This window comes from Mobula hypostoma, chromosome 9 (assembly GCF_963921235.1).
Source record: "Mobula hypostoma chromosome 9, sMobHyp1.1, whole genome shotgun sequence".
Classification (NCBI taxonomy): Eukaryota; Metazoa; Chordata; class Chondrichthyes; order Myliobatiformes; family Myliobatidae; genus Mobula; species Mobula hypostoma.
Window position 1 is genome coordinate 143349520 of NC_086105.1, and position 24647 is coordinate 143374166.

General features: G+C 45.4%; 1 protein-coding gene across 1 annotated transcript in view; it reads left to right on the plus strand.

Moving 5' to 3' along the window:
- The first annotated feature begins 13423 nt into the window (after positions 1-13423).
- LOC134352127 (arf-GAP with dual PH domain-containing protein 1-like) overlaps positions 13424-24647 on the plus strand; it is a 210242-nt gene continuing 199018 nt past the window's right edge. The window contains exon 1 of the mRNA XM_063059348.1: positions 13424-13758. Coding sequence (XP_062915418.1) covers positions 13674-13758 — 85 coding nt within the window. The 5' untranslated portion in view covers positions 13424-13673. The remainder of the gene's footprint in view (positions 13759-24647) is intronic.

Sequence of the window (24647 nt, forward strand, 5' to 3'; positions counted from 1 at the left end):
GCAGGCTCGAAGGGCCGAATGGCCTACTCCTGCACCTATTTTCTATGTTTCTATGTTTCTATGACAATAGGTCTGAGTCTGGCACGGGGGCTCCAACGTGCAGGATGGGAAGAGGCTGCAGAGGGTTTGTAGATTCAACCAGCTCCATCATGGGCACAACCCTCCCCGCCCATCGAGGACATCTTCAAGACACGGTGCCTCAGGAAGGCAGCATCCATCACTAAGTAACCTAAGCATTCGAGGCATGCTCTCTGATAGAGTCAGAAAGTCTTAGAACACTACAGCACAGGAACAGGCCCTACCACCTGTCTAGACCATGCTGAAACATATAATCTACCTACTCCCATCAGCTTGCACCCCTATCATCCATGTACCTATCCAAATTTCTCTTAGATGTTGAAATTGAGCCTGCATCCACCATTTCCATGGCCAGCTTGTTCCATATTCTCACCATATTCTCAAGCATTTCAGGGTGTATATTGTATACATTTGTCTGACATTAAATGTACCTTTGAAACCTTTGAACCCTCTGAGTGAAGAAGTTCCCCCCTCATGTTCCCCTTAAACAATTCACCTTTTACCCTTAACCCATGACCTTTAGTTCTAGTCTCACCCAACCTCAGTGGAAAAGCCTGCTTGCATTTACCTTATCTATGCTGCTCATAATTTTGTATACCTTTATCAAATTTCCTCTCATTCTCCAATGCTCTAGGGTAAAAGTCCGAACCTATTCAACCTTTCCCTATAACTCCGTTTCTCCAGTCCTGGCAACATCCTTGAAAATTTTCTCTGCATGTACTCGTTCATCTTTCCTTTAGTAGGTGACTAAACCTGCACACAATACTCCAAATTAGGCCTCAGCAACATCTTATTGAACTTCAACGTAACATCCCAACTCTTGTACTGAACACTTTGATTTATGAAGGCCAATATGCCAAAAGTTTTCTTTATGATCCTATCTAGCCATGACCCCTCTTCCAAGGAATTATGGATCTGTATTCCCAGAGCTCTCTGTTCTATTACACACCTCAGTGTACTCACCATGCAAGTCCAACTCTGGTTTGTCTTGCCAAAGTGCAACTTGTCTGCATTAAGTTCCACCGGCCGTTTTTCAATCCATTTTCCCAACTGGCCCAGATTCTGTTGGAAGCTTTGATAGTCTTCTTGCTGTCCAGTGCACTCCCAATCTTGGTGTCATCCACAAATTTGCTGATCTAATTTTCCACATTATCATTCAGATTATTGATATAGATGACAATTCTCCTCTCATTACTACTATCAGGGAGGATGTACAGGAGCCTGAAGACCCATACTCAGCGTTTTAGGTATAGCTTCTTCCCCTCCGCCACAGATTTCTGAATGGACAGTGAACCCACAAACACTACCTCTCTCTTCCTCTTTTTCGCTATTAATTTATTTGCATTGCAAATTACAGTAATTTGTTAAGCCTGCACTGTGGTGGTTGTCCATCATATCCAACAATAGCAGGAAACCCGTGTGGGTGAGGTCTTGATATGGAAAAGCTTTTGCACTCTCTCGACCTCAGAACTCTGTAGCCAGTGGTATGAACAGGCATCACAAACTGAGCTCTTCCTTGCCTGCAGTGGATGGCCAGGATGTCTTCTGCTCCTTTGCATACCCTTTGCCTTCCGCGGGCCGTCGAGTACCTCCTTCCTGGCCGTTGGACCTCACTGTAGATCTCGTCCACCTGGTCCGCCAGAGCTGGCCTTGCATGCTAGGACGGGCATGTCCCTACCCCACTGGGGTATGAGGCCGCCGGCTACCCTCACCTGGTTTTGCCTGCCCCTGTCGAAGCGTGTACCAGGGTGCGGCCTCTGCCGCATGCAAATGGCTACCTGGAGCCACAGGTGAGAGTTGAGTGTCCGGTGGGACCCAGACTGAGTAAGCTGCCCCAGAATGGACACGACAAGCCCCTTCACCAGAGGTCTACCCCTCCCTGGACACCCTGTACACCCCATGCTTCATTTGTACTGCTGCTGTAAAACACCAAATTTCATCACGTACTGGTTTTGGTATTGGTTTATCATTGTCACAGGTACAGTGAAAAGGTTGTCTTGCGTACTGTTCATACAGGTCAAATCGTTACACGGAGCATTGAGGTAGAACAATAACGATGCAGAATGAAGTGTAAAAACTATTGTGAATGGTAAGGTGCAAGGTCATCATGTGGTAGATTGTGAGGCCGAGAGTCCATCTTATTGTACAAGAGGCCCATTCAAGAGTCTGATAACAGAGGTATAGAAGCTGTCCGTGAGCCTGGTAGTACGTGCTTTCAGTTTTGTCATTGACATATACTGTATCAGAGTGGCTCAGTAGCGTAGTGGTTAGCACAACGCTTTACAGTGCTGGCGACCCAGCTTCAATTCCCGCCGCTGCCTGTAAGGATTATAAGTTCTTCCTGTGGCTGCACAGATTTCCGCTGGGGTCTCCAGTGTCCTCCCACAGTCAGTCGATAGGTAAATTGTCCTGTGATTAGGCTAGGATTACATCGGAGGATTGCTGGGCAGCACGACTCAAAGAGCCAGAAGGGCCTGTTCTGCACTGTAATAAATAAATAAAATAATTTCTGATTCTGATCTTCTCCCCAACAGCACAGTCAGGGGAGCAGTGAACCGCCACTCCTCAAGGGCAATACTCAATGAGCAATAAGTGCTGCCCACATCATTTTAAAAAATAAGTAAACAATTTTAATGGAAGCATATAAACAGATTACTGGGGTTTTGCTCCTAAAATCTCATTGAGGCACCACCTTTCAGAGGACAGATGGAAAACACGGGTAAGGAGGGACACACAATACCTTCGTTAGTCAAAGTGCCCGACGCAGGAGCGGGAAGTATATTTTAGAACAGTATAGCACAAGCTAATTTACGCTATGTCCTAATCTGGTCGCCACACTCCAGGAAGGATGAGGTGGCAATAGGTATGAGCACAGAGGAAACATATGGGGATGCTTCCTGGGTTAAAGTGCAGTTTGGAGGACGGTCTGTCTCATTTGGGTAACGGAGACTGGGGAAAGATTTGATTGTTATTTTGCTCATCTTTCAGAATCCTGCCCATTAGTATCGGAGGGAAGGAGGATGAGGGGTGACTTGATAAAGGCGTATAAAATGGTAAGAGGTACAGACAGAGTGGGCAATCAGTGATCAGAGGCTTTTTCTCATTGTAACACACACAAAGTGCTGGGGGAGCTCAGCAGGTCAGGCGGCGTCTGTGGAGAGGAATAAAGAGGTGGACATTTCAGGCCGAGACCTTTCATCAGGACTAACATCCCAAGGAGGAAATGGCTAGTACAAGAGGGCACAATTTTAAGGTGGTTGGACAAAGTACAAGGAGAATGTCAAACACGAGGAATTCTGCAGATGCTGGAAATTCAAGCAACACACATCAAAGTTGCCGGTGAACGCAGCAGGCCAGGCAGCATCTCTAGGAGGATGTACAGTCGACGTTTCGGGCCAGGACGTCGACTGTACCTCTTCCTGAGGAGAATGTCAAAGGTAGTTTTTTTTTGAACAGGGACTGGTGGGTGCTTTGAAAACACTGCCAGGGTGGAGGTTGAGATAGACACATCAGGCACATTTAAGAGAGTCTTAGATAGACACATGGATGAAGGAAAAATGGAGAACTATATGTGAAAGAAGGGTTAAGTTGATCTTGGGGTAGGTTAAATGGTTGGAAAAACATCGTGGGCCAAAGAGCCTGTACTATTCTGGGTTCTATGTTCTACATATATTATTTTTGTTCTTGAAAAGGCCGTGGAGACCAACTGCAATCGTTCTGGGAAGCTGCTTCCACTGTGCTGTTGAGGAGGGAGTTCCAGATTTAGATCTGGTGACGTTGAAGGAGCAGCGATATACAACCAGTGGCCACTTTATTAGGTACACCTGTACACCTGCCTGTTAATGCAAATATCTAATCAGCCAATCATGTGGCAGCAACTCAATGCATAAAAGCATGCAGATGTGACCAGAAGGTTCAGGTGTTGTTCAGACCAAACATCAGAATGGGGAAGAAATGTGATCCAAGTGACTTTGCAGTGGAGTAATTGTTGGTGTCAGATGGGGTGATTCGAGTATCTCAGAAACTGCTGATCTCCTGGGATTTTTACAGTCGCTAGAGTTTGTAGCGAACCGTGCAAAAAGACAAAAAAAAACACAGCGAGCAGCAGTTTGGTGGGCAAGATGCCTTGTTAATGAGAGAGGTCAGAGGAAAGTGGCCAGAATGGTTCAAGCTGACAGGAAGGTGACAATAACTCAAAGAATCGTGCATTACAACAGTGGTGTGCAGAAGAGCATCTCTGAATGTACAACATGTTGAATCTTGAAGGAATGGGCTAACGGCAGTGGTAGACCACACCAGATTCCTCTCCTGGAGCTAATAAAGTGTCACTGAGTGAGAGTGTGTGTATAGATATACACCTGTCACCATGGTGATGCTCAGCTTCAAGGTCAGATCAGACAATATAGTCTCTTAATAATGGAAGTCTGTCTCACCCTTGCACACATTACTTGGTGAATTGCAGTAATTTTAAAGGACATCAGAATCAGGTTATTCTCGCAGAAATATGCCGTGAAATTTGTCATTTTGTGACAGCAGTACAGTGCAATATATTAAACTTACTGTAAGTTACAAAAGAAATATAAAAATAAGCAAGTAGTGCAAAAGAGAGCAGAAGTGAGATAGTGTGGCTGGTCTTGTGGCAGAGGGGATGAAGCAGTTGTGGTGTGTCCCCATTACATCAGAATCAAAATCAGGCCCGTTTTCAATAACGAAATGTTGTGAAGTTTATTGTTTTGCAGCAGTACGTAAAATAATACTATAAGTTACAATAAAAAATATAAAAATAAGTAATGTAAAAAGAGAGCATGAGCGAGGTAGTATGCATGGGTTCATGGTCTGTTCAGAAGTCATCTCGTTTTCGGTTGACCTAAGATGTTTAAAGCTAACCTCAAGAGCAGAACTGGTAGTTAACTAGTTAAAGGCACCCAGGTGCTTGAAGAAACAAGTAATAAATAAATAAAACTGAGAACATGGGTTGTAGGTTGTGGAATCAGTTCAGAGTTGAGATGAGTAAGTTATCCACCCTGGCTCAAGAGCCTGATGGTCGAGGGGTAATAACTGTCCCAGACCCTACTACTACTACTGCTACGTCGACTCAGGCCTAGGGAGCCGGCGTCGGGCACGATGACGGACTCTCCACTTCTCCCTCTCCCTCATCAGTGTGTTCGGTTCGTCTACATTAGCCATGTCGCTGTCTTCTAGGAGCGTGTTGACCACAGTCTTGGGAGGGCGCCCAGGGTTCATCCTCCCGTGCTTGGGCTCCCATATGATGACTAGGCTGGCAGGTAGCTCGGGGTGGCGTAGACAGTGCCCCGCTAGTTGCAGTCTCCTCACCTCGATTTTAGTGGTGAGCATCAGTAGGTCGTTATAGAGCTCGATGTTCGTCATGTGCTGTTGCCAACTCACGTCAAGAGCCATCCGGAGCATTCGTGTATAGCAACCATCTAGAGACTCTCGCATAGTCTTAGTGAGTGTCCACATCTCGCATCTGTACGTGAGAATGGACTCTATGACTGCTATGAAAATCCTCTTTTTAAGCCCTCTAGTCGGGTTCAACTTCCAGATTTCCTTCATGTCGTTCATAGCCCTCCACGCCAGCGCCTTCCGTATCTTTATGTCCTTCTCCGAACTCATCATTCTTGACCAGAGGTACTTTCTTAATGATATCATTCTCTACCGTCTTGAGAGTACCTTCGTCACAGTTAAACGCCGTGTACTCTGTCTTTTTAGCATCTTGTGCTAGACCCTGGTGGTAGGGGACTTCGATGACTGACGCTGCTTTCTTTGTAGATGCGCTCAATGGTGGGAAGGGGTTTTCCTGTGATAGACTGGGCTCTATCCATTACTTTCTGTAGAGTTTTCCATCCCTGGGCGTTGAGGTTTCCATACTGGGCAGTTTATTTATTTATCCAGTTAGCAAATCAGCACCCAGTAGATCCTTCCAGCCCTTCAAACCCTGCCGCCACAGCAACCCCCGACAACCCCAATTAACCCTAACCTCATCACAGGACAATTTACAATGGTCAATTAACCTACCTGGCTGTCTTTGGACTGTGGGAGGAAACCGCAGCACTGGGGGAAAACCCATGCATCCCACGGGGAGGTTGTGTAGATTCCTTACAGGCAGCGCCAGGATTGAACTCAAAGCTCTGGGGCCATCATAGTGACGCACTAACCACTACGCTCTCCACCGTGTAGCTATAGACTATTTGCACATTTCAGTGGCAAACTCTATTGCTGGGTGGTGTCCTCTTCTTGTTACTACTATCAGAGAGGAGGTACAGGAGCCTGAAGACACACACCTAATGGATCACGTTTCAGGATCAATCTAACCCAGGTGTTCTCAACCTTTTCTAATGCCATGAACCCCCACCATTAACCAAGGAGCTATGGATCCCAGGTGGGAAGCCCCTTTCCCTCCCATATAGCCTTCCATTTTCTCTTTCATCAGTATGCCTATCAAAGAGTCTCTATTAGTGCCTGGTATTTTGACACTTACCTACCAATGCAAGATGTAATGAAGATTTTCATGTGTTTTAGAACACAGAACAGAACAGCATAGTACAGGCTGTTCGGCCCACAGTGTCGTACTGACCGATATAAACCCACTCTAAGATCAATCTAACTCTTCCCTACCCCATAGCCCTATTATTCATGTGCCTATCAAAGAGTTTCCCCAATGTATCTGCCTCGACCATTAAAGTATATATATGTCTCCAAATACACTATTTTCTTGCAGACATTCACCAAGAAATACAATAGAATTAATTTTAAAAAAACTACACACAAAGACTGGCACATAACCAATGTGCAAAATAAGACAAATACAAAAAAAACGCCCACCCACCACTCTCAGTATTAAACCAAACTACCTCTGACATCTCTCCTATACTTTATTCCTATTCTCTTGAAATTATGCCCCCTGATATTTGTGATTTCCATCGATAGGAAGAATGGTCTTCGGCTATCCACTCTATCTGGAGGGTATAGCTTTAAAGTTGGGAAGAGGAAGTTTAAAGGAAATTTATGATGCAAATGTTCTAACACAAAGATCGGTAGGTACCTGGAATGTGCAGCCAGGGGAGATGGTGAAAGCAGGTAGTGACATTTAAGAGGCATTTAGACTGACACAAGGACAGGGAGGGCTTGGAAGGATTCAGACCACGGACTAGAGAGATACAGATTACGGATTCTTCGGGAAATGTGGTGAAGGATTGACCTGAAAAGCAGATTCAGTAGTAAATGATAACTTTAGTAATAAATCGCAAAATGACAAGCCATTGGGGGGGGGGGCCCCACAAAAACAAGGGAGAACAGAAACTAAACACAATAGGCAATAATGTAAACTTTAGGCAACAAGAGTTAAAGCTGGGAGCGACTGGTTGAGGCCAGCTGTTTCGATGAGTGAGCAAGACGCAGACGAGAACCGGGGTTATATAGGCTGCAGATGATGAGTCTGACGCGAGCGGAGGGTGAATCCTGCAGGCCAGGCAGCTTCTGTGGAGATTTTCTTTCAAGAGATTGGTAAAAGAAAATATCTTTACCACCATCTTGTGATCTCTTTCACCAATCAACTTCCCAGCTCTTCATTTCTCTCCTCCCATTCTCACGGTTTTACCTATCACTTGCTGCTTTGTACTTCTTCCTCCCCTTCCCCCACTTTCTTGTTCTGACTTCTCCCTTTCTTTTCCAGTCCTGATGAAGGATCTCAGAATGAAGCGTCGACTGTTTACTCTTTTCCACAGATGCTGCCCGGCCGGCTGACTTCCTCCAGCATTTTATCTGGATTGCTTTGTATTTTCAGCATCTGCAGAATTTCTCGGGAAGATAAATCCTATTTACTCGGTGGAAACTGGGAGGTGTCAGCGGGAGCAAGAAGAATATAGACCATCGATTGGAGGGATATAGATCATGGGTTGCAGGGGTACCGACTATGGTTTGGAGGGATCTAGACAAAGGATTGGAGAGATATAAATCATGGCTTGGAGGGATAGAGATCATGGATTGGAGTGATATAGATCATGGATAGCAGGTAGATCATGGATAGGAGGAATGGAGATCATGGATTGGAGGGATGGAGATCATGGATTGGAGAGATATTGATCATAGAGTGGAGAAATATAGATCATGGATAGCAGGAGTGTAGATCATGGATAGGAGGAATGGAGCTAATGGATTGGAGGGATGGAGACCATGGATTGGAGAGAGATAGGTCATGGATTGGAGAGATATAGATCATGAATAGCAGGAATATAGATCATGGATTGGAGGGATGGAGATCATGGATTGGAGGGTTGGAGATCATGGATTGGAGGGACAGAGATCGATCATGGATTGGAGGGATTTAGATCATGGATTGGAGGGATGGAGATCATGGATTGGAGGGATTTAGATCATGGATTGGGGGGATGGAGATCATGGATTGGAAGGATGGAGATCATGGATTGGAGGGATTTAGATCATGGATTGGAGGGATGGAGATCATGGATTGGAGGGATTTAGATCATGGATTGGGGGGATGGAGATCATGGATTGGAAGGATGGAGATCATGGATTGGAGGGATTTAGATCATGGATTGGAGGGATGGAGATCATGGACTGGTGGGATATAGATCATGGATTGGAGGGACAGAGATCGATCATGGATTGGAGGGATTTAGATCATGGATTGGAGGGGTACAGACCGTGGATTGGAGGGAAATGGACCATGAATTGGAAGGATGTGGATCGTGAATTTGGAGGAACATGGATCATGAATTGGAGGGAACTAAACATTGAACTGGAGGGATATAGATCATGGATTGGAGGGATACAGAGCCTGTGGAGACAGATGGGTTTATTTGGATGCCTTCAGGATCAGTATGGACGAGGTGATTTGAAGGACATTGCCAGCATCCTATGAATAAATTAAAAAATACAGATAACTAATTTCTTTATCAGAAGGCCAAGCATTGCTTGTATAATCAGGTGCTTTGTGCAAACACTGTCACCTCTTTCAAAATAGCAACAGCTAGATTAAAGCTTTAAGGGAATATAATCAAACTGAGTGGGTGAAAACATGGCAGATGTAAAATTATGTAGATGAATATGTAATTATCCACTTCAGTGCATATGCAAAAACAGAGTATTTTTAAGTTGAGAGAGATTGCAGAATGTTCTAAGGGAACAAGGAAAACTCATATACAAGCTAATGTGGAGGTGCAGGAAGGTTTTCATCTCCAGTGGACGAGAATATAAAAGCAATGATGTAATGCTGAGGCTTTATGAGGTGTTACTTAGATCAAATTTGGAGTATTGTAAGTAGTTTTGGGCCCCATATCTGCGAAAGGATATACTGGCATTGGAGGGGATCCAGAAGAGGTTTACATGAATGATCCTGGGCATGAAAGGGTTAAATATGAGGGCCATTTGAGCCTGTAGTCTAGAATGAGAGGGGATCTTATTGACCTGTCTGAATATTGGAAGGCCTAGAAAGAATTGAGTTGGAGGGGATGTTCCCAGTAACAGGAGAATCTAGGGCCAGAGGACACCGCCTCAGGATAGAAGAATGTCTCTTTAGAATACAGATGAGGAGAACATAAGAACATAAGAAATAAGAGCAGGAGTAGGCCAACTGGCCCATCGAGCCTGCCCCACCATTCAATAAGATCATGGCTGATCTGTCCGTAAACTCAGCTCCACCTCCCTGCCTTTTCCCCATAACCCTTTAATTCTCCTACTATGTAAAAATCTATCTAACTGGGTCTTAAAAATATTTAGTGAAGAAGCCTCGATTGCATCCCTGGGCAGAGAATTCCACAGATTCACCACTCTCTGGGAAAAACAGTTTCTCTTCATCTCCATCCTAAATCTTCTCCCCTGAATCTTGAGGAGGGATTTCTTTAACCGGGGGCGGGGGGGTGAATCTGTCGATTTCATTGCTATAGACAACTGTGAGGGCCAAGTCATTGGATATATTTAAAGCAGAGGTTAATAAGTTCTTGATTAGTAAGAGCATCAAACGTTACATGGGGAAGGCAGGAGAATGAGGTTGAGAGGGAAATTAAATCAGCCATGATTGAATGACTGAGTGGCATAATTCTGGTTCTACGTCTTATGGTCAAGTGACATGTGTTCATATATCCATAGATTCATTCAGCATAGAAACAGGCCATTCATCCACTTGTCCATGCTGACTACTGAATCAAGAATCAGAATCAGATTTAATATCACTGGCATTTGTTGAGAAATTTATTGATTTGCAGCAGCAGTACTGTGCAATACATAATAATAAAAAAACTAGAAATTACAATAAGATATACAGAAAAAAATCAAATTAGTAGCACAGAAAGAGACGAAACACAAAGGGAAAAATCATGAGGTGGTGCTCATGGGTTCACTCTCCATTCATAAATCTGATGGTTACTATACACGAATGCTCTGGATGACTCTTGACATGAGCTGGCAACAGCACATGATGAACGTCGAGCTCTATGACAACCTGCCGATGATCACCACTAAAATCGAGGTGAGAAGACTGCAACTAGCGGGGCACTGTCTACGCCACCCCGAGCTACCTGCCAGCCTAGTCATCATATGGGAGCCCAGGCACGGGAGGATGAACCCTGGGCGCCTTTCCAAGACTGTGGTCAACACGCTTCTAGAAGACAGCGGCGCGGCTAATGTAGATGAACTGAACACACTGATGAGGGAGAGGGAGAAGTGGAGAGTCCGTCATCGTGCCCGACGCTGGCCCCCTTGGCCCAAGTTGATATAGTAGCAGTCCCCCTAGCTAGACTTACCTATCACCTTCCAGCTTGTACTCTTCCCCCTCCCACCACCTTCTCATTCGGGCTTCTGCCCCGTTCCTTTCCAGTCCTGATTGAAGGCCTTGGCCTGAAACCTTGACTGTTAATTCCTCTCCATAGATGCTGTCAGACCTGCTGAGTTCCTCCTGCATTCTGTATGTTTGCTCCAGATTTTCAGCTCCTGCAGAATCTCTTGTGTGTTTAGGAGTCATTGATTTAATCAATTCGACAGAACGTCATGGGCCAAAGAGCCTGTCCTGTGCTCTACCGTCCAATGTTCTAACTCAGTCCCAAATGGTCAGCTTTGAGACTGATCCCAGCTTCTGACCTCTCAGAGGAAATGGTTGAAGCAGGTGCAATAACAACATCTAAAATACATTTGGACAGGTACATTGATAGGAAAGGTTTAGAGAGATGCAGACTTAGGTTGGCACCTTAGCTGGTATGGGTGAGCTGGACTAAAGGGCCAGCTCCTGCTATATTACCCTGTAGTTCCATGACGTCATCTCAACCTCCTTAAGAATTAAGAATTGGGGTGCCATGGTAGCCTAATGGCGAGCATGACGCTGTTATAGCCTGGGGCATCAAAGTTCCGAGTTCAATTCCAGCGCTGTCTATTTGGAGTTTGTATATTCCCCTTGACTGTGTGGGTTTCCTCCCACAGTCCGAAGGGGCACCAGTTCATAGGTCATTGTAAATTGCCCTGTGATTAGGCTTGGGTTAAATAGAACCAGAATCGGGTTTATTATCACCAGCAGGTGATGTGAAATTTGTTAACTTAGCAGCAGCAGTTCAACACAATACATAAGGGCCTGTATTGTGCTGTAGGCTATCTATGTTTCTATAATCTAGCAGAGAAAAATAAATAATAATAAATAAGTAAATCAATTATAGTATATGTATATTGAACAGATTTTTTAGATGTGCAAAAACAGAAATACTGTATATTAAAAAAAAGTGAGATAGTGTCCAAAGATTCAATGTCCATTTAGGAATCGGATGGCAGAGGGGAAGAAGCTGTTCCTGAATCACTGTGTGTGTGCCTTCAGGCTTCTGTACCTCCTACCTGATGGTAACAGTGAGAAAAGGGCATGCCCTGGGTGCTGGAAGTCCTTAATAATGGACGCTGCCTTTCTGAGACACCGCTCCCTGAAGATGTCCTGGGTACTTTGTAGGCTAGTGCCCAAGATGGAGCTGACTAGATTTACAACCCTCTGCAGATTCTTTCAGTCCTGTGCAGTAGTCCCTCCATACCAGACAGTGATGCAGCCTGTCAGAATCCTCTCCACGGTACATCTATAGAAGTTTTTGAATGTACTTGTTGATATGCCAAATCTCTTCAAACTCCTAATGTAGTTGCTGTCTTGTCTTCTTTATAACTGCATGATATGTTGGGACCCGGTTAGGTCCTCAGAGATCTTGACACCCAGGAACTTGATACTGCTCACTCTCTCCACCTCTGATCCCTCTATGAGGATTGGTATGTGTTCCTTCTCCTTACCTTTCTTGAAGTCCACAACCAGCTCTTCCATCTTACTGATATTGAGTGCCAGGTTGTTGCTGTGACACCACTCCACTAGTTGGCATATCTCACTCCTGTATACCCTCTCGTCACCACCTGAGATTCTACCAACACTGGTTGTATCGTCATCAAACTTATAGATGGTATTTGAGCTATGCCTAGCCACACAGTTATGTATATATAGAGAGTAGAGCAGTGGGCTAAGCACACACCCCCGAGGTGCGCCAGTGTTGATCGTTAGCGAGGAGGATATGTTATCACCAATCTGCACAGACTGTGGTCTTCCAGTTAGGAAGTCGAGGATCCAATTGCAGAGGGAGGTACAGCAACTTCTCAATCAGGATTGTGGGAATTAAATGCCGAGCTATAGTTGAGCATAGGTGAGTTGTTGGGCCGGAAAGGCCTGTTCTGTATCTCTAAATAAAATAAATACATTTTGAACAACACAGACAAAATGCTGGAGGAACTCAACAGGTCAGGCAGCATCTATGGGAAAGAATAAACAGTCGCCATTTCTGTCTGAGACCCTTCAAAACCCAGCAACCTCTAATTCCTTATTTTTAACCAACGTTTAGTAACTGAAGGGTCTCGGGCCGAAACGTCGACTGTTTATTCTTTTTCATAGACGCTGCTTGGCCTGTTGAGTTCCTCCAAGATTTTGTGTGTATTGCTTGGATTTCCAGCATCTGCAGGTTGCCTCGTGTCTGAAATAAATTTTGAATGTTGGAATGTGAATAGCGCTCATTTCTTCTCCCCTCTGGAGAGTGTAGTTTCAGCCTGCCCATCCTTTTCTCAGAGGATAATCTCTCCCATCCCAGGAGACGGAAAGCCAGTGCCCAACGCTGGCTGCCACACAAAGGACCACAGGAAAATGATTTCATCTCAAGCTCGTAGCTGGAGGGGGCGCTTTGCCCGGCGAGGTATATGGGCCGCCACCAGGGGTCGGGCTGGAGCGCTTGGGGCGGATCTCAGGCGAGAGAAGGATCCACCCACTTTCCACACCGGCGCAAGAATGCGGAACAAGTTACGATTTAGAAGGAGAGAGCAAGTTTGCAGCGTAGCCCCGCTCATTGGCAGGGGTTCCCCTATCACTCTGTCTTTAGACTGTCTGTGCACAGAGAAAAAAATCGGAAAAGTGATTGATGATGCAATTTTAGGAGGTGTGGCAATTTTTTTTGGAAAATTCGTCATTGTTAAATTTTCACTTAAAAATAAGGAATTGGAGCTCGCTGGGTCTTGACCGAGAGGAAGAGGAGAGCGAGCACTGTTCCAGCTATCTCGATAGCATGGCGGTCGAGAGGAACAGAAGGATTTTGCAGGATTTTCAGGCAAATCCGAGCAACCAGACGTGTGCGGATTGCGGAGCGGACGGTAAGTGCTGGAATATTGGAAAACAGATTCGGAGGTTTGCAAGGAGGGGTCAGGGAGAGTCTTGTGTGGGGATTCTCCTTCCTTCCCCCACCCCTGCCCCGTCTCCTGCCAAACACCTGTGTGCAGGAAGGAGGGTCACGTTAGCATTTTTAATATTGTATGTGTGTTCATGTTCCTGATTTGATCGTTTCTCGGGAGTCGCTAGAGCAACCTTCCCTTGCAAAGCAGCGGGGACTCTGTATGTGTGTGTTGCACTACTAAGTGATATCACTGATATGATCATTTCTAGGGAATCGCTGGGGCGACCTTTCCTTGCAAAGCAGCCGAGATTCTGTGTGTGTGTGTGTGTGTGTCTGTTCACGCTTTAACAAGGCGAGCCCAGGGGTGGGGTGGGTGTGTATGTATTTCTCAAATTGCTGGAACGAGCGGCAGCAGGGGCAGGCGTGATCCACATTACAGGTGCTCCTTCCGGATGACCGCTGGACCCCTGGCCAAGGGACATTGAATGTACTGTTGTATTGTGATGGGTGGGAAATTACAGCACACGGCTCCCTTTCTTAAAACAAAAAAAAAGCTTGTTTTGCAACAGGAGAATCTCTAGGGTGGGGGTGGAGGGGGTTAAGGTTCTAAAAATAACCCTGCCTGGTCACCTCTAACGTAGAGTAAATATGCATCTGTTTTTTTTTGGTGGGTGGGTGATGTGGGTTATTTTTGCCCTTGAGCGTGAATCTTGGCCAAAGGAGAGGAGAGCTGTCAGTGAACGTTACATCCAGCGACGTCAATACTTAAAAGTGTGTGTGTGGGGGGGGGGTAAAAATATCGTGATTTTCTTTTTGTTGCGGGGGATGTTTGTGGGGTGGTGCGATGTGCAGGCGGTACGCCGGTGATCTTGTTTTTCCCTTCTCTTTCATCGAATTTAGAGTGTTTTCATATATTGAAATTCGAGAGGTAATTAAATTCTGAACTGTTTATTACAATGACGTAAAGCTAATTTGAATGTGATTTTAATACATTACTGGTACTGAAAGAACAGTTATTTGGTTTCTGAAAATGTCATATTGAGGCCCAGATACGTTCACGAGCAGGCTAAACCTGATTTTTATTGTGATTTTTAAAACTCCCTGTTTGGCAAGTATATTTAAAATTTAGTGTTGGTTTACCCTGTGGTGCTGCTTGCTTGAGGTGTTCCCTTTTCTGCCGGTAAAATAGGATGTTCAATTAAACATAAGGAGCAGAATTGGGCACTGTCACTTTTTCAAGGCGGAATCACTGCTCAATAAAAAAGATAAGTCATTCTGCAGACGCTGGAAATCCAGAGCAAACACACACAAGATGCTGGAGGAACTCAGCAGGCCAGGCAGCATCTATAAAGAGGCATAAAGAGTTGACATTTCAGGTTGTCCGATGGTTGTGGAGTAATATTTGTTCCTGAACCAGGCAGTGTGGGACCCAAGAATTCTGTAACTCCTTTGCAATGGTGGTAGCGAGAAGCCAGCATGTCCTGAATGGTGGGGGTCCATGATGATGGATGTTGCTTTCTTGTGGCAGTGCTCCTGGTAAATGCGCTCAGTGGAGGGGAGGGCTTGGCCTGTGATGGACTGGGCTGTATCCACTACTTTCTATAGATATTTCTGTTCCTGGAGATGGGTGTTTCCATACCAGACCATGGTGCAACCAATTAGGATCGCCTTTAACTGTGCGTCTACAGAAGTTCGTCAAAGTTTAAAGAAGTTGAGGCACTGTCATGCCTTCGTTATGACGGCATTTACTTGCCTTATTCCTGTAACAAGAGCCAAATTCATACAAGGCTAGTTCACTAAGGCTCTTCCAGGGACTACGTTCAGCCATCCTTACCTAATCTGGCCCTGCATCTTGACACAGGCGATTCTGCAGATGCTGGAGATCTTGAGCAACACACACAAAGTGATTGAGAAACTCCTTCCTTTTCTTTTTAAATCTTTTTATTGAATTAGTACACAAAAGGTAAACCATGTAGGCACTAATACACTGTTGCAGTATAACTTTACAAGAGATATTAATACACAAAAAGAAGTTAGTACAAACAGTGCAGTTTAGATATAAAATAACAAGGTAATATAATAGTATACTAATTTCCATACATATCAATAAGGAAAAGAAAAAAAAACCAAAAAAAAACCCCCAAAAAAAACCCACCGTGCAACTAATCCAAAAAGCAAAGCAAAGGGCTAACTAGGTATCAAGTAGAGTTAAACAACTTAAAACAATCACGTCCTCAAACCCGACCTCCATTAAAAACAGTTAAAAAGCAAGAAAGGAATGTAAATATGGACCGAAAGAGAAAAAAAGTTACATTAAATGAAAATGTTGAATAAAAGATCTCCAGGTCTGTTCAAATTTAACTGAAGAATCATAAAGATTACTTCTAATTTTCTCCAAATTTAAACATAGTATCGTCTGGGAAAACCAAAAGAACGTCTTTGGAACATTAATCTCCTTCCAATGTTGTAAAATACATCTTTTTGCCATTAAAGTAAGAAATGCAATCAGTCTACGGGCTGAAGGGGAAAGATTACTGGAAATTTTAGGTAATCCAAAGATAGCAGTAATAGGATGAGGAGAAATATCTATATTCAATACCTTCGAAATAATATTAAAAATTGAGGAACTTCTAAGGGTCAGGCAGCATCCAAGGAGGGAAATGAATAGTTGATGTCTCGTGCTGAGACCCTTCATCAAGATTGGAAAGGAAGGGGAGCAAAAGCCAGAATAAAAGGGGGAGGGAGGAGCACAAGCTGGCAGGTGACGGGTGAATCCAGGTGATGGGGGAGGTAATTGGGTGGGGAGGGTGGGTGAAAGGGAGTGATGTGAGAAGCTGGGAGCTGAATGGTGGAAGAGGCAACTGGCTGAAGGAGGAATCTGATAGGGGAGGAGAGTGGGCCTTGGAATAAAGGGGACGATGAGGAACCAGAGGTAGGAGAGGGGATGAGGAAGTGTGAGGTGGGGCACAGGAATGAGAGGAAAACTAAGGGAAGGGGATAGGAAAATGGAGCATAGTGGTCAGCAGAAGCTGGTGAAATCGATGTTGATGCTGTCAGACAAAGTGTTGCATCTCAAACTTGTGTCCGGCCTCATCATGGCCCCGTTCTGTCAGAGTTATTGGCCTATGTGTTCCTGCCAAGGCAGTTGGTTCTTTACCCCTCTGTGAAATGGACTGGTGAACTTGAAGAGGGGCAATTATTGATGGAGAACACTTCCCTGCCTTGCCAATGATGCCTGTAGTTTATGAATACATTTTTAAAATCTCTCTCAATTTGTCCCACATCCCCAAGTGCCCAAAAATTTATCAATTTTGCAACCACAAGAGATTCTGCAAGTACTGGAAATCCAGCGTAACATGCATACAATGCCGGAGGAACTCAGCAGGTCAGGCAGCATCCGTGGAGAGGAATAAAGAGATGACATTTCAGGCTGAGACCATTTATCAGGGCCAGTCCTAATGAAGAATCTCAGGCCAAAACATTGACTCTTTATTCATCTCCTTTGGTGCTGCCTGACCTGCTGAGCTCCCCCAGCATTTTGTATATGCATCGAGTTCAAAGTAAATTTGGTATCAAAGAGTCACCATATAGTACACTGAGATTCATTTTCTTACAGGCATTCACAGTAGAACAAAGAAACACAATAGAGATAATTAAATTCTGAACTGTTTATTACAATGACGTAAAGCTAATTTCAATGTGATTTTTAATGCATTACTGGCACTGAAAAAGAACAGTTATTTGCTTCTGAAAATGTCATATCGAGGCCCAGGTACAATTATGAGCAAAGTACACCGGACTTTTATTGTGATCTTTAAATTCCAAGTATCAACACCCTGTTTGGTAAGTATAATTCAAATTTAGTGTTGGATTACCCTGCACTGCTGCTTTCTTAAGGTGTTTCCTTTTATGTCGGCAAAAAAGGATGTTCATTTAAATATAAAGAGCAGAATTGGGCCATGTCTGTTCAGGTGGAATCACTGTTCAATAAGAAGATAAATGCAAGATGCTAGAAATCCAGAGTAACACGCACAAGTTGCTAGAGGAACTCAGCAGGTCAGCCAGTATCCATAATGAGTCGGTATTTCGGGTTGTCTGATAATTGTGGAGTAATAATTGTTCCTGAACCTGGTGGTGTGGAACCCAAGGCCCTTGTATCTCCTTCTCAATGGTGGTAGTGAGAAGAGAGCATGTCCTGGATGGTTGAGGTCCTTGGTGATGGATGCTGCTTTCCTGTGACATCGTTCCAGGTGAATGTGCTCGATGGTGGGGAGGACGTGGCCTGTGATGGACTGGGTTGTATCCACCACTTTCTATAGATATTTCTGTTCCTGGAGGTGGGTGTTTCCATACCAGACCATGATGCAACCAATTAGGATATGTACTCTTTACTGTGCGTCTACAGAAGTTCGTCAAAGTTTTAAAAAGTTGTGCCTTCGTTGTGACGGCGCTTACTTGCATTGTTCCTGTAATAAGAGCCAAATTTATACCGAGCCAGTTCACTAGTGTCCTTCCGGGGTGTAAGACAGCCACTCTTAACTGGTCTGGCCCTATATCTTGACACGAGATTCTGCAGATGCTGGAGATCTTGAGCAGCACACACAAAATGCTGGAGGAACTCAGCAGTCCAGGCAGCATCTACAGAGGCGAATAAAGAGTCAACATTTCGGGGTGTCTGATGGTTATAGGATAATAATTGTCCCCAACCTGAATCCCATTCTCTTTTTCTTGTCACTGACCTACACCAAGGGATAGTCTGTAACAGGAAATTTAACTTCCCAGGCATGATTGGAGCATTAGAGGAAATCCACGTGGTCACAGGGAAAACGGGTAAACTCCACACAGACAGCGTCAGGTCAGGATAGAACTCGGGACCCTTGAGCTTCAATACAGCAGCACGATCCCCTGTGTAGACCTCGTAATCCTCTAATTAAACCCAGTAGCACAGTACTGTGGAACTTTATTCTCTGAGGTATATATATGGTGTCAATGCGGCGTCGATTAGCTTCTTGTGGTAACAGCACAGTATGTTACAAACATATGTAACCCTGGGTCCCCTCCTCATTCCCTTTCTCCCATTGTCCATACTCCTCTCCTATCAGATTCTTTCTTCTCCAGCCCTTGACTTTTCCAACCCACCTGGGTTCACCTATCACCTTCCAGTTAGACTCTTTCCTCTCCCCCCCCACCTTTTAATTCAGGCATCTTCCCCCCCCCACCCCCCCCAGTCCTAAAGAAGGGTCTTGGTCTGAAATGTCGACTGTTTACTCTGCTGCCTAACCTGCAGAGTTCCTCCAACGTTTTGTGTGTGTTGCTAAGTAAACATAAATTAAGTTATACACAAGGGGCACGTGTACTAAATAGCCATAAGCACAGCGGTGCAAAGCTAAGTGAAAGAAGGGGGCGCCTTGGTGGCATAGTGATTAGCATGACCTTACTACTGCTCAGGGTGTCAGAGTTCGGAGTTCAATTCCAGCGGTGTTTATACGTCCTTCCTCTGAGCATGAGGGTTCCCTTCGGGTGCTCCAGTTTCCTCCCGCAGTCTAAAGACAGTTGGGTTAGTAGATTAATAGATCATCGTAAATTGTCCTGTGATTAGACTAGTGGGCTGCTGGTACAGCACAAGTGGTTGGACCGGGAGAGCCTGTTCCGCACTGTATCGCTATAAATGAATGAAACGTATAGGCCAAGGTAGTGTTAGGGTTCTCGGGTTGGTTCGAGAACCTGATTGCAGTGGGGAAGAAGGTTTTCCTGAACCTTGAGGTGTGGGTCTTCAGTCTCCTGTCCTACCTGGCCAATGGCAGCATTGAGAAGAAGGCATGGCCCTGACACAACATGTCACGTTCCTGAGATAAAGATTAAAGATTAGCTTTATTTGTCACATGTACATCCTGACCCTGATTCTCAATAAGGGGTTGACTCTTAATCAACATTTTAGTCCAGAGATATTAGGGACAGGCTATAAACACTGGGGTGGGCAAAGGCATTCATGTCCTCTGAACAAATAAGAAAAAAATCATAATTCACTACAACTAGTGTTTATTTAGAGAAAATTTCCTTATCCTATTTTGTTTTTGGCATTTTATCTCGTATCTGTGTTATCTAAGCCCTCCGCACCGTTGATCTCTAAGGAGCGCTGTCACAGGAAAACAGCATTAATCACCAAGACCCCCACCCTCCAGGCCATGCTCTCCTCTCACTGCTACCAGTGGGAAGGAGGTGCAGAAGCCTTGGGCCCCACACCACCAGGTTCAGGACAGTCACTGCCCAAAAACCATCAGGCTCCTGAACCAGTGTGGATAACTTCACTCACGCCACTGGGATCCGAACTGATTCCACAACCTACAGACTCACTAGATTTGATTTTAAATTCTGCAGCTGCAGTGTTGGGATTTAACCTTGAGTGCTCGGGTTACTAGTCCAGCATCCTGGGCACATCGCTGTTATTTGTCTTCGAGCACTTCTACACAGAGCACTACCACAAAAAAGCAGCATCAATCATGAAGGACCCCCACCCACCTAGTCCATGCACTCTGCTGGCTGCAGCCATCGGGCATGAGATACAGGAGGCTTGGGTCCACACCCCCAGGTTCAGGAAAACTTATTACCCTTCAACCAGCAGGCTCCTGAACCAGTGTGGATAACTTCACTGAACTTAATGCTGAACTGACTCTCCAACCTATGGGCTCAATAAATCATGTCCTCAGTATGTTTCTTTTTCTGTTTGCACAGACTGTCTTATTTCGCACATTGGTTGTTTGTCAGTCTTTGTGTGTAGTTTTGCACTGACAGTTGTGCATTTAAAATGGAATCAGTTTCAAGACTCCCATGCATGCATACATAGTCAGATGCAAAAGTCCTGTAGTGACCAGCAGATTCAGAACGTTGAACTGTCATCTCTTCTGCTGGGTTCCAAGGGGCAGTGCAGACGCTGCCGTTGACGTCAGTCACACTGAGGTTAAGAACTTCAAGTCCCTAGAAGTGAACATCATCATTAGAGTGTGGTGGTCCAACCATGTAGACTTCACGGCCAAGAAAGCTCACCAACACCTCTTCTGCCTACGGAGGCTAAAGACATTTTGTCTGTTCCCTTGGACTCTTACAAGTTTTTATTAATACTCAATAGAAAGCATTCTTGTTGATGCATCACCACTTGATAATATCAACCACTACAAGTTCCATGGTAACGCCACGGTCAGTGACACACTATTACAGCTCGGGGCGTCGGAGTTCAGAGTTCAATTCCACTGCCATCTGTAAGGAGTCTCTGTTTTACCCTGTTCCTCCAGTTTCCTCTCATTGTCCAAACAGCGGTTAGATTAATTGACCGTTGTAAATTGTCCCACTGTTAGCTTAGGGATAATCGAGGTTGCTAGGGAGGTGTGGCTTGAAGACCCTACTCCATATTGCATTGCTAGATAAACGATATAAATAAGTGACTGCGAGAAGCTGTGGAGAGTTCTAGAAACAGCTTGGCGCATCACGGAATGAGCCTTCCCCTCTGTGGACAATCTATGCTTCTCACCACAGCAGTAAAGACCCCATCCTGGACATTCTCTCGTCTCCCCCTCCCGTTGGGTGGAAGATGCAACCTCCCAAAAGCATGTACCACCAGGCTAGGACAAATTCGTTGTTGTCGCCATCATCATCATTGTCCATGGCAAGATGTTTCCACAGAAGTGGTTTGCCATTGCTTTCTTCTGGGCCGTATCTTCATAAGATCTGTGGTGTCAGGCATTATTCAATATTCTTCAGAGATCGTACTCCTGGCATCAGTGGTCGCATAGCCAGGACTTGTGATGTGCACCAGCTCCTCATATGACAACCTACCACCTGCTCCCATGACTTCACTTCCCCCAGTTGTGCAGGGGGTGGGAGGGGGAGGGTTAAACAGGTGCTACACCTTGCCCAAGGGTGACCTGCAGGCTAGCGGAGGGAAGGAGCGCCTTACACCTCCTTTGGTAGAGACGGATCTCCACTGTTAGAAGACTATTCATTGGTTTCCTAGAATGATAAATTGGACTCATGACCTCTCAATCTACCTCGTTATGATCTTGCACCTTATTGTCTACCTACACTGCCCTTTCTCTGCAGCTGTTACACTTTATTCTGCATTCTGTTATTGCTTTACCGTGTTCTAGCTCAATGCACTGTGTAATGGTCTGATCTGAATGAGCAGTACGCAAGACAAGTTTTCACTGTACCTCGGTACATTTGACCATAATAAACCAGTTCTAAGTAAAGTCTGGTGGGGGAGCTCATTTATTGCCAAGGTTTCCCCAACTGGAGAACTGACATCAGAAAATAGGCCACAGATACAGGCTCTTCAGCCCTTCCCGTCCCTGCTGACCAGGATTTCCTGTCCACATTAATCCCATTTTCCTGCAGGCAGTAGGTGGGCCCAGGTGAGGAGGGAGAGGTTGGTATTATAAGACAATCAGATATAGGAGCAGAATTTGGCCATTTGGCCTATAGAGTCTGCTCCGCCATTTCATCATGGCTGTTTTATTTTCCTCCCATCCCCAAATCTCCTGCCTTCTCCCCATATCCCTTCATGCTCTGACCAATCAAGAATCTATCAAGCTCTGCCTTAAATACACCTCATTACCGCACCTGTGGCAACAAATTCCACAGATTCACAGTCCTCTGGCTAACAAAATTCCTCCTCATCACTGTTCTAAATGGATGTCCCTCTATTCTGAGGCTAGGTGGGGAGGGAGAGTTGAATGCAGCAACACAATCTACTGGAGGAATTGTCATACGTTTCGGGTCATACGTCTGCAGTTGGGAGGCAGTGGGTGTAGAGGCAGATAAAGAGAGAAAACGATGTGGGACAGAGGGAGTCAGGCAGGGAGATGGGCTGGTGGAGGTAGAGACGGAGGCTGGAGAGTGATCATTGGAAACACAGCAGACTGTGGATGCTGGAATCTGATAAGTAAGGTGGAACGAGATAAGGTGAGATGATGCCAGGTGGACCCAGCTGGGGAAGGGGATAGCAGATCCTGAAATTGTTGTGTGTGTGTGGTTGGTAAACGAAAGCAGGTGGAGGGGAAGACACACAAAATGTTGAGGGAATTCATCAAGTCAAGCAGCGTCTATGGAGAGAATAAACAGCCAACATTTTGGGTTGTGGCCCTTCTGGGGATAATGGAGTAAACAAGGAGTATGGGGAGAACAGATTACCCAGAAATACTATTCTATCCACAGGCTTGTTATACATCACACTCTCAGATCCCAGCAAAGTGACAGTGCAGCAGGAAGGCTGAAAGAGCTGTACAGCCAGTGGTCACTTCATTAGGTCCCTCCTGTACGGAGTAAAGTGGCCACTGAGTTTATGTTCATGCTCTGCTGCTCTTGTAGCCTATCCACTTCACAGTTCGATGTGCTGTGTGTTCAGAGGTGCTCTTCGCCGCACCACTGTTGTAACGTGTGGTTATTTGGGTTACTGTCACCTACCCGTCAGCTTGAACCACTCTGGCCATTCTCCTCTGATCTCTCTCATTAACAAGGCGTTTTCACCCGCAGAACTGCCGCTTGCTGGGTGTTTTTTGGTTTTCGCACCATCCCCTGTAAACTCTAGAGACTGTTGTGCATGAAAATCCCAGGAGATCAGCTGTTTCAGATACAAATCAAACCACCTCTTCTGGCACCAACAATCATTCCACAGTCCAAGTCACTCAGATCATGTTTCTTCCCCATTCTAATGTTTGGTCTGAAAATCAACTGAACCTTTTAACCATGTCTGTATGCTTTTATGCACGAAATTGCCGCCACTTGATTGTCTGATTAGATTCTTGCTTTAATGAGCGGGTGTACCTAATAAAGTGGCCACTGAGTGCATGTAGTAAATGGTGCAGGCAAATCTGGTAGAGAGGGCAGCCAGAGATGGATGGAACGATTTATTAATGTTCATACCGTCAGGTTGGAGACTGGCCGTTAGGAATATGAGGTGTTGTTCCTCCAAACAGTGTAAAGCCTCATCATGGCAGTGGAGGAGTTGTTTTTTCGTTATGTGCTGTGTCATTATGACATAGGCCGTCATAGTCTTTCCATGGCCATGCCGAAATTTTTCTGCAGAAGTACTTTGCCATTGCCGCCTTCTGGGCAGTGTCTTTACAAGACAGGTGATCGCAGCCGTTATTAATACTCTTCAGAGATTGTCTGCTTGGCATCAGTGGTTGCATAATCAGGACTTGTGATATGCACCAACTGCTCATACAACCATCCACCACCTGCTCCCATGGCTTCACGTGACCATGATCCGGGTGGGGGGGAGGGTGATAAGCAGGTGCTGCACTTTGCCCAAGGGTGACCTGTGGGCTAGTGGCGGGGAAGAAGCACCTTGCACCTCCCTTCCTCCCTTGGTAGAGACCTATCTCTAGGAGGAGAAGATGGCGGTGCGACGCAGCGCGCAGCGGCCACTACGGTGAATGATATCTGTAATCTGTCAAGTAGGGTGCCGTGCACAATCCTGATTTGATGGAGACAGACGTGAGAGAACGGAGGAACATCTGGAGAAACTTCTGAAATGCCTTCTTCGTTGCTGCTGCTACTGTGTGATCCAGAATCTCAGGAGGGGAAGGCCCCAAGTCCTCGGCTTTGCTTGTTGCTCGGCGGCCGGAGCGGGGTCGAAGCGCTCGGCAGAGATGGTGCTCGGTGCTCGGTGTCAGAGGGCTCCCCGGAGGCTCGAAGTTTTCAGACGGACTCAGAGTCCGCTGTGGTTGGATGCTTCCAATGCATCGGCGGTTGTTGGCGCCTGGAGGTTTATGGCAGGGAGAGTTTCTCCCTTTTGCCGCCTGCTTTCGGGACTATCGGGAGTCGATCGGAACTTTGAGACTTTTTTTTTACTGTGCCCATGGTCTGTTCTTT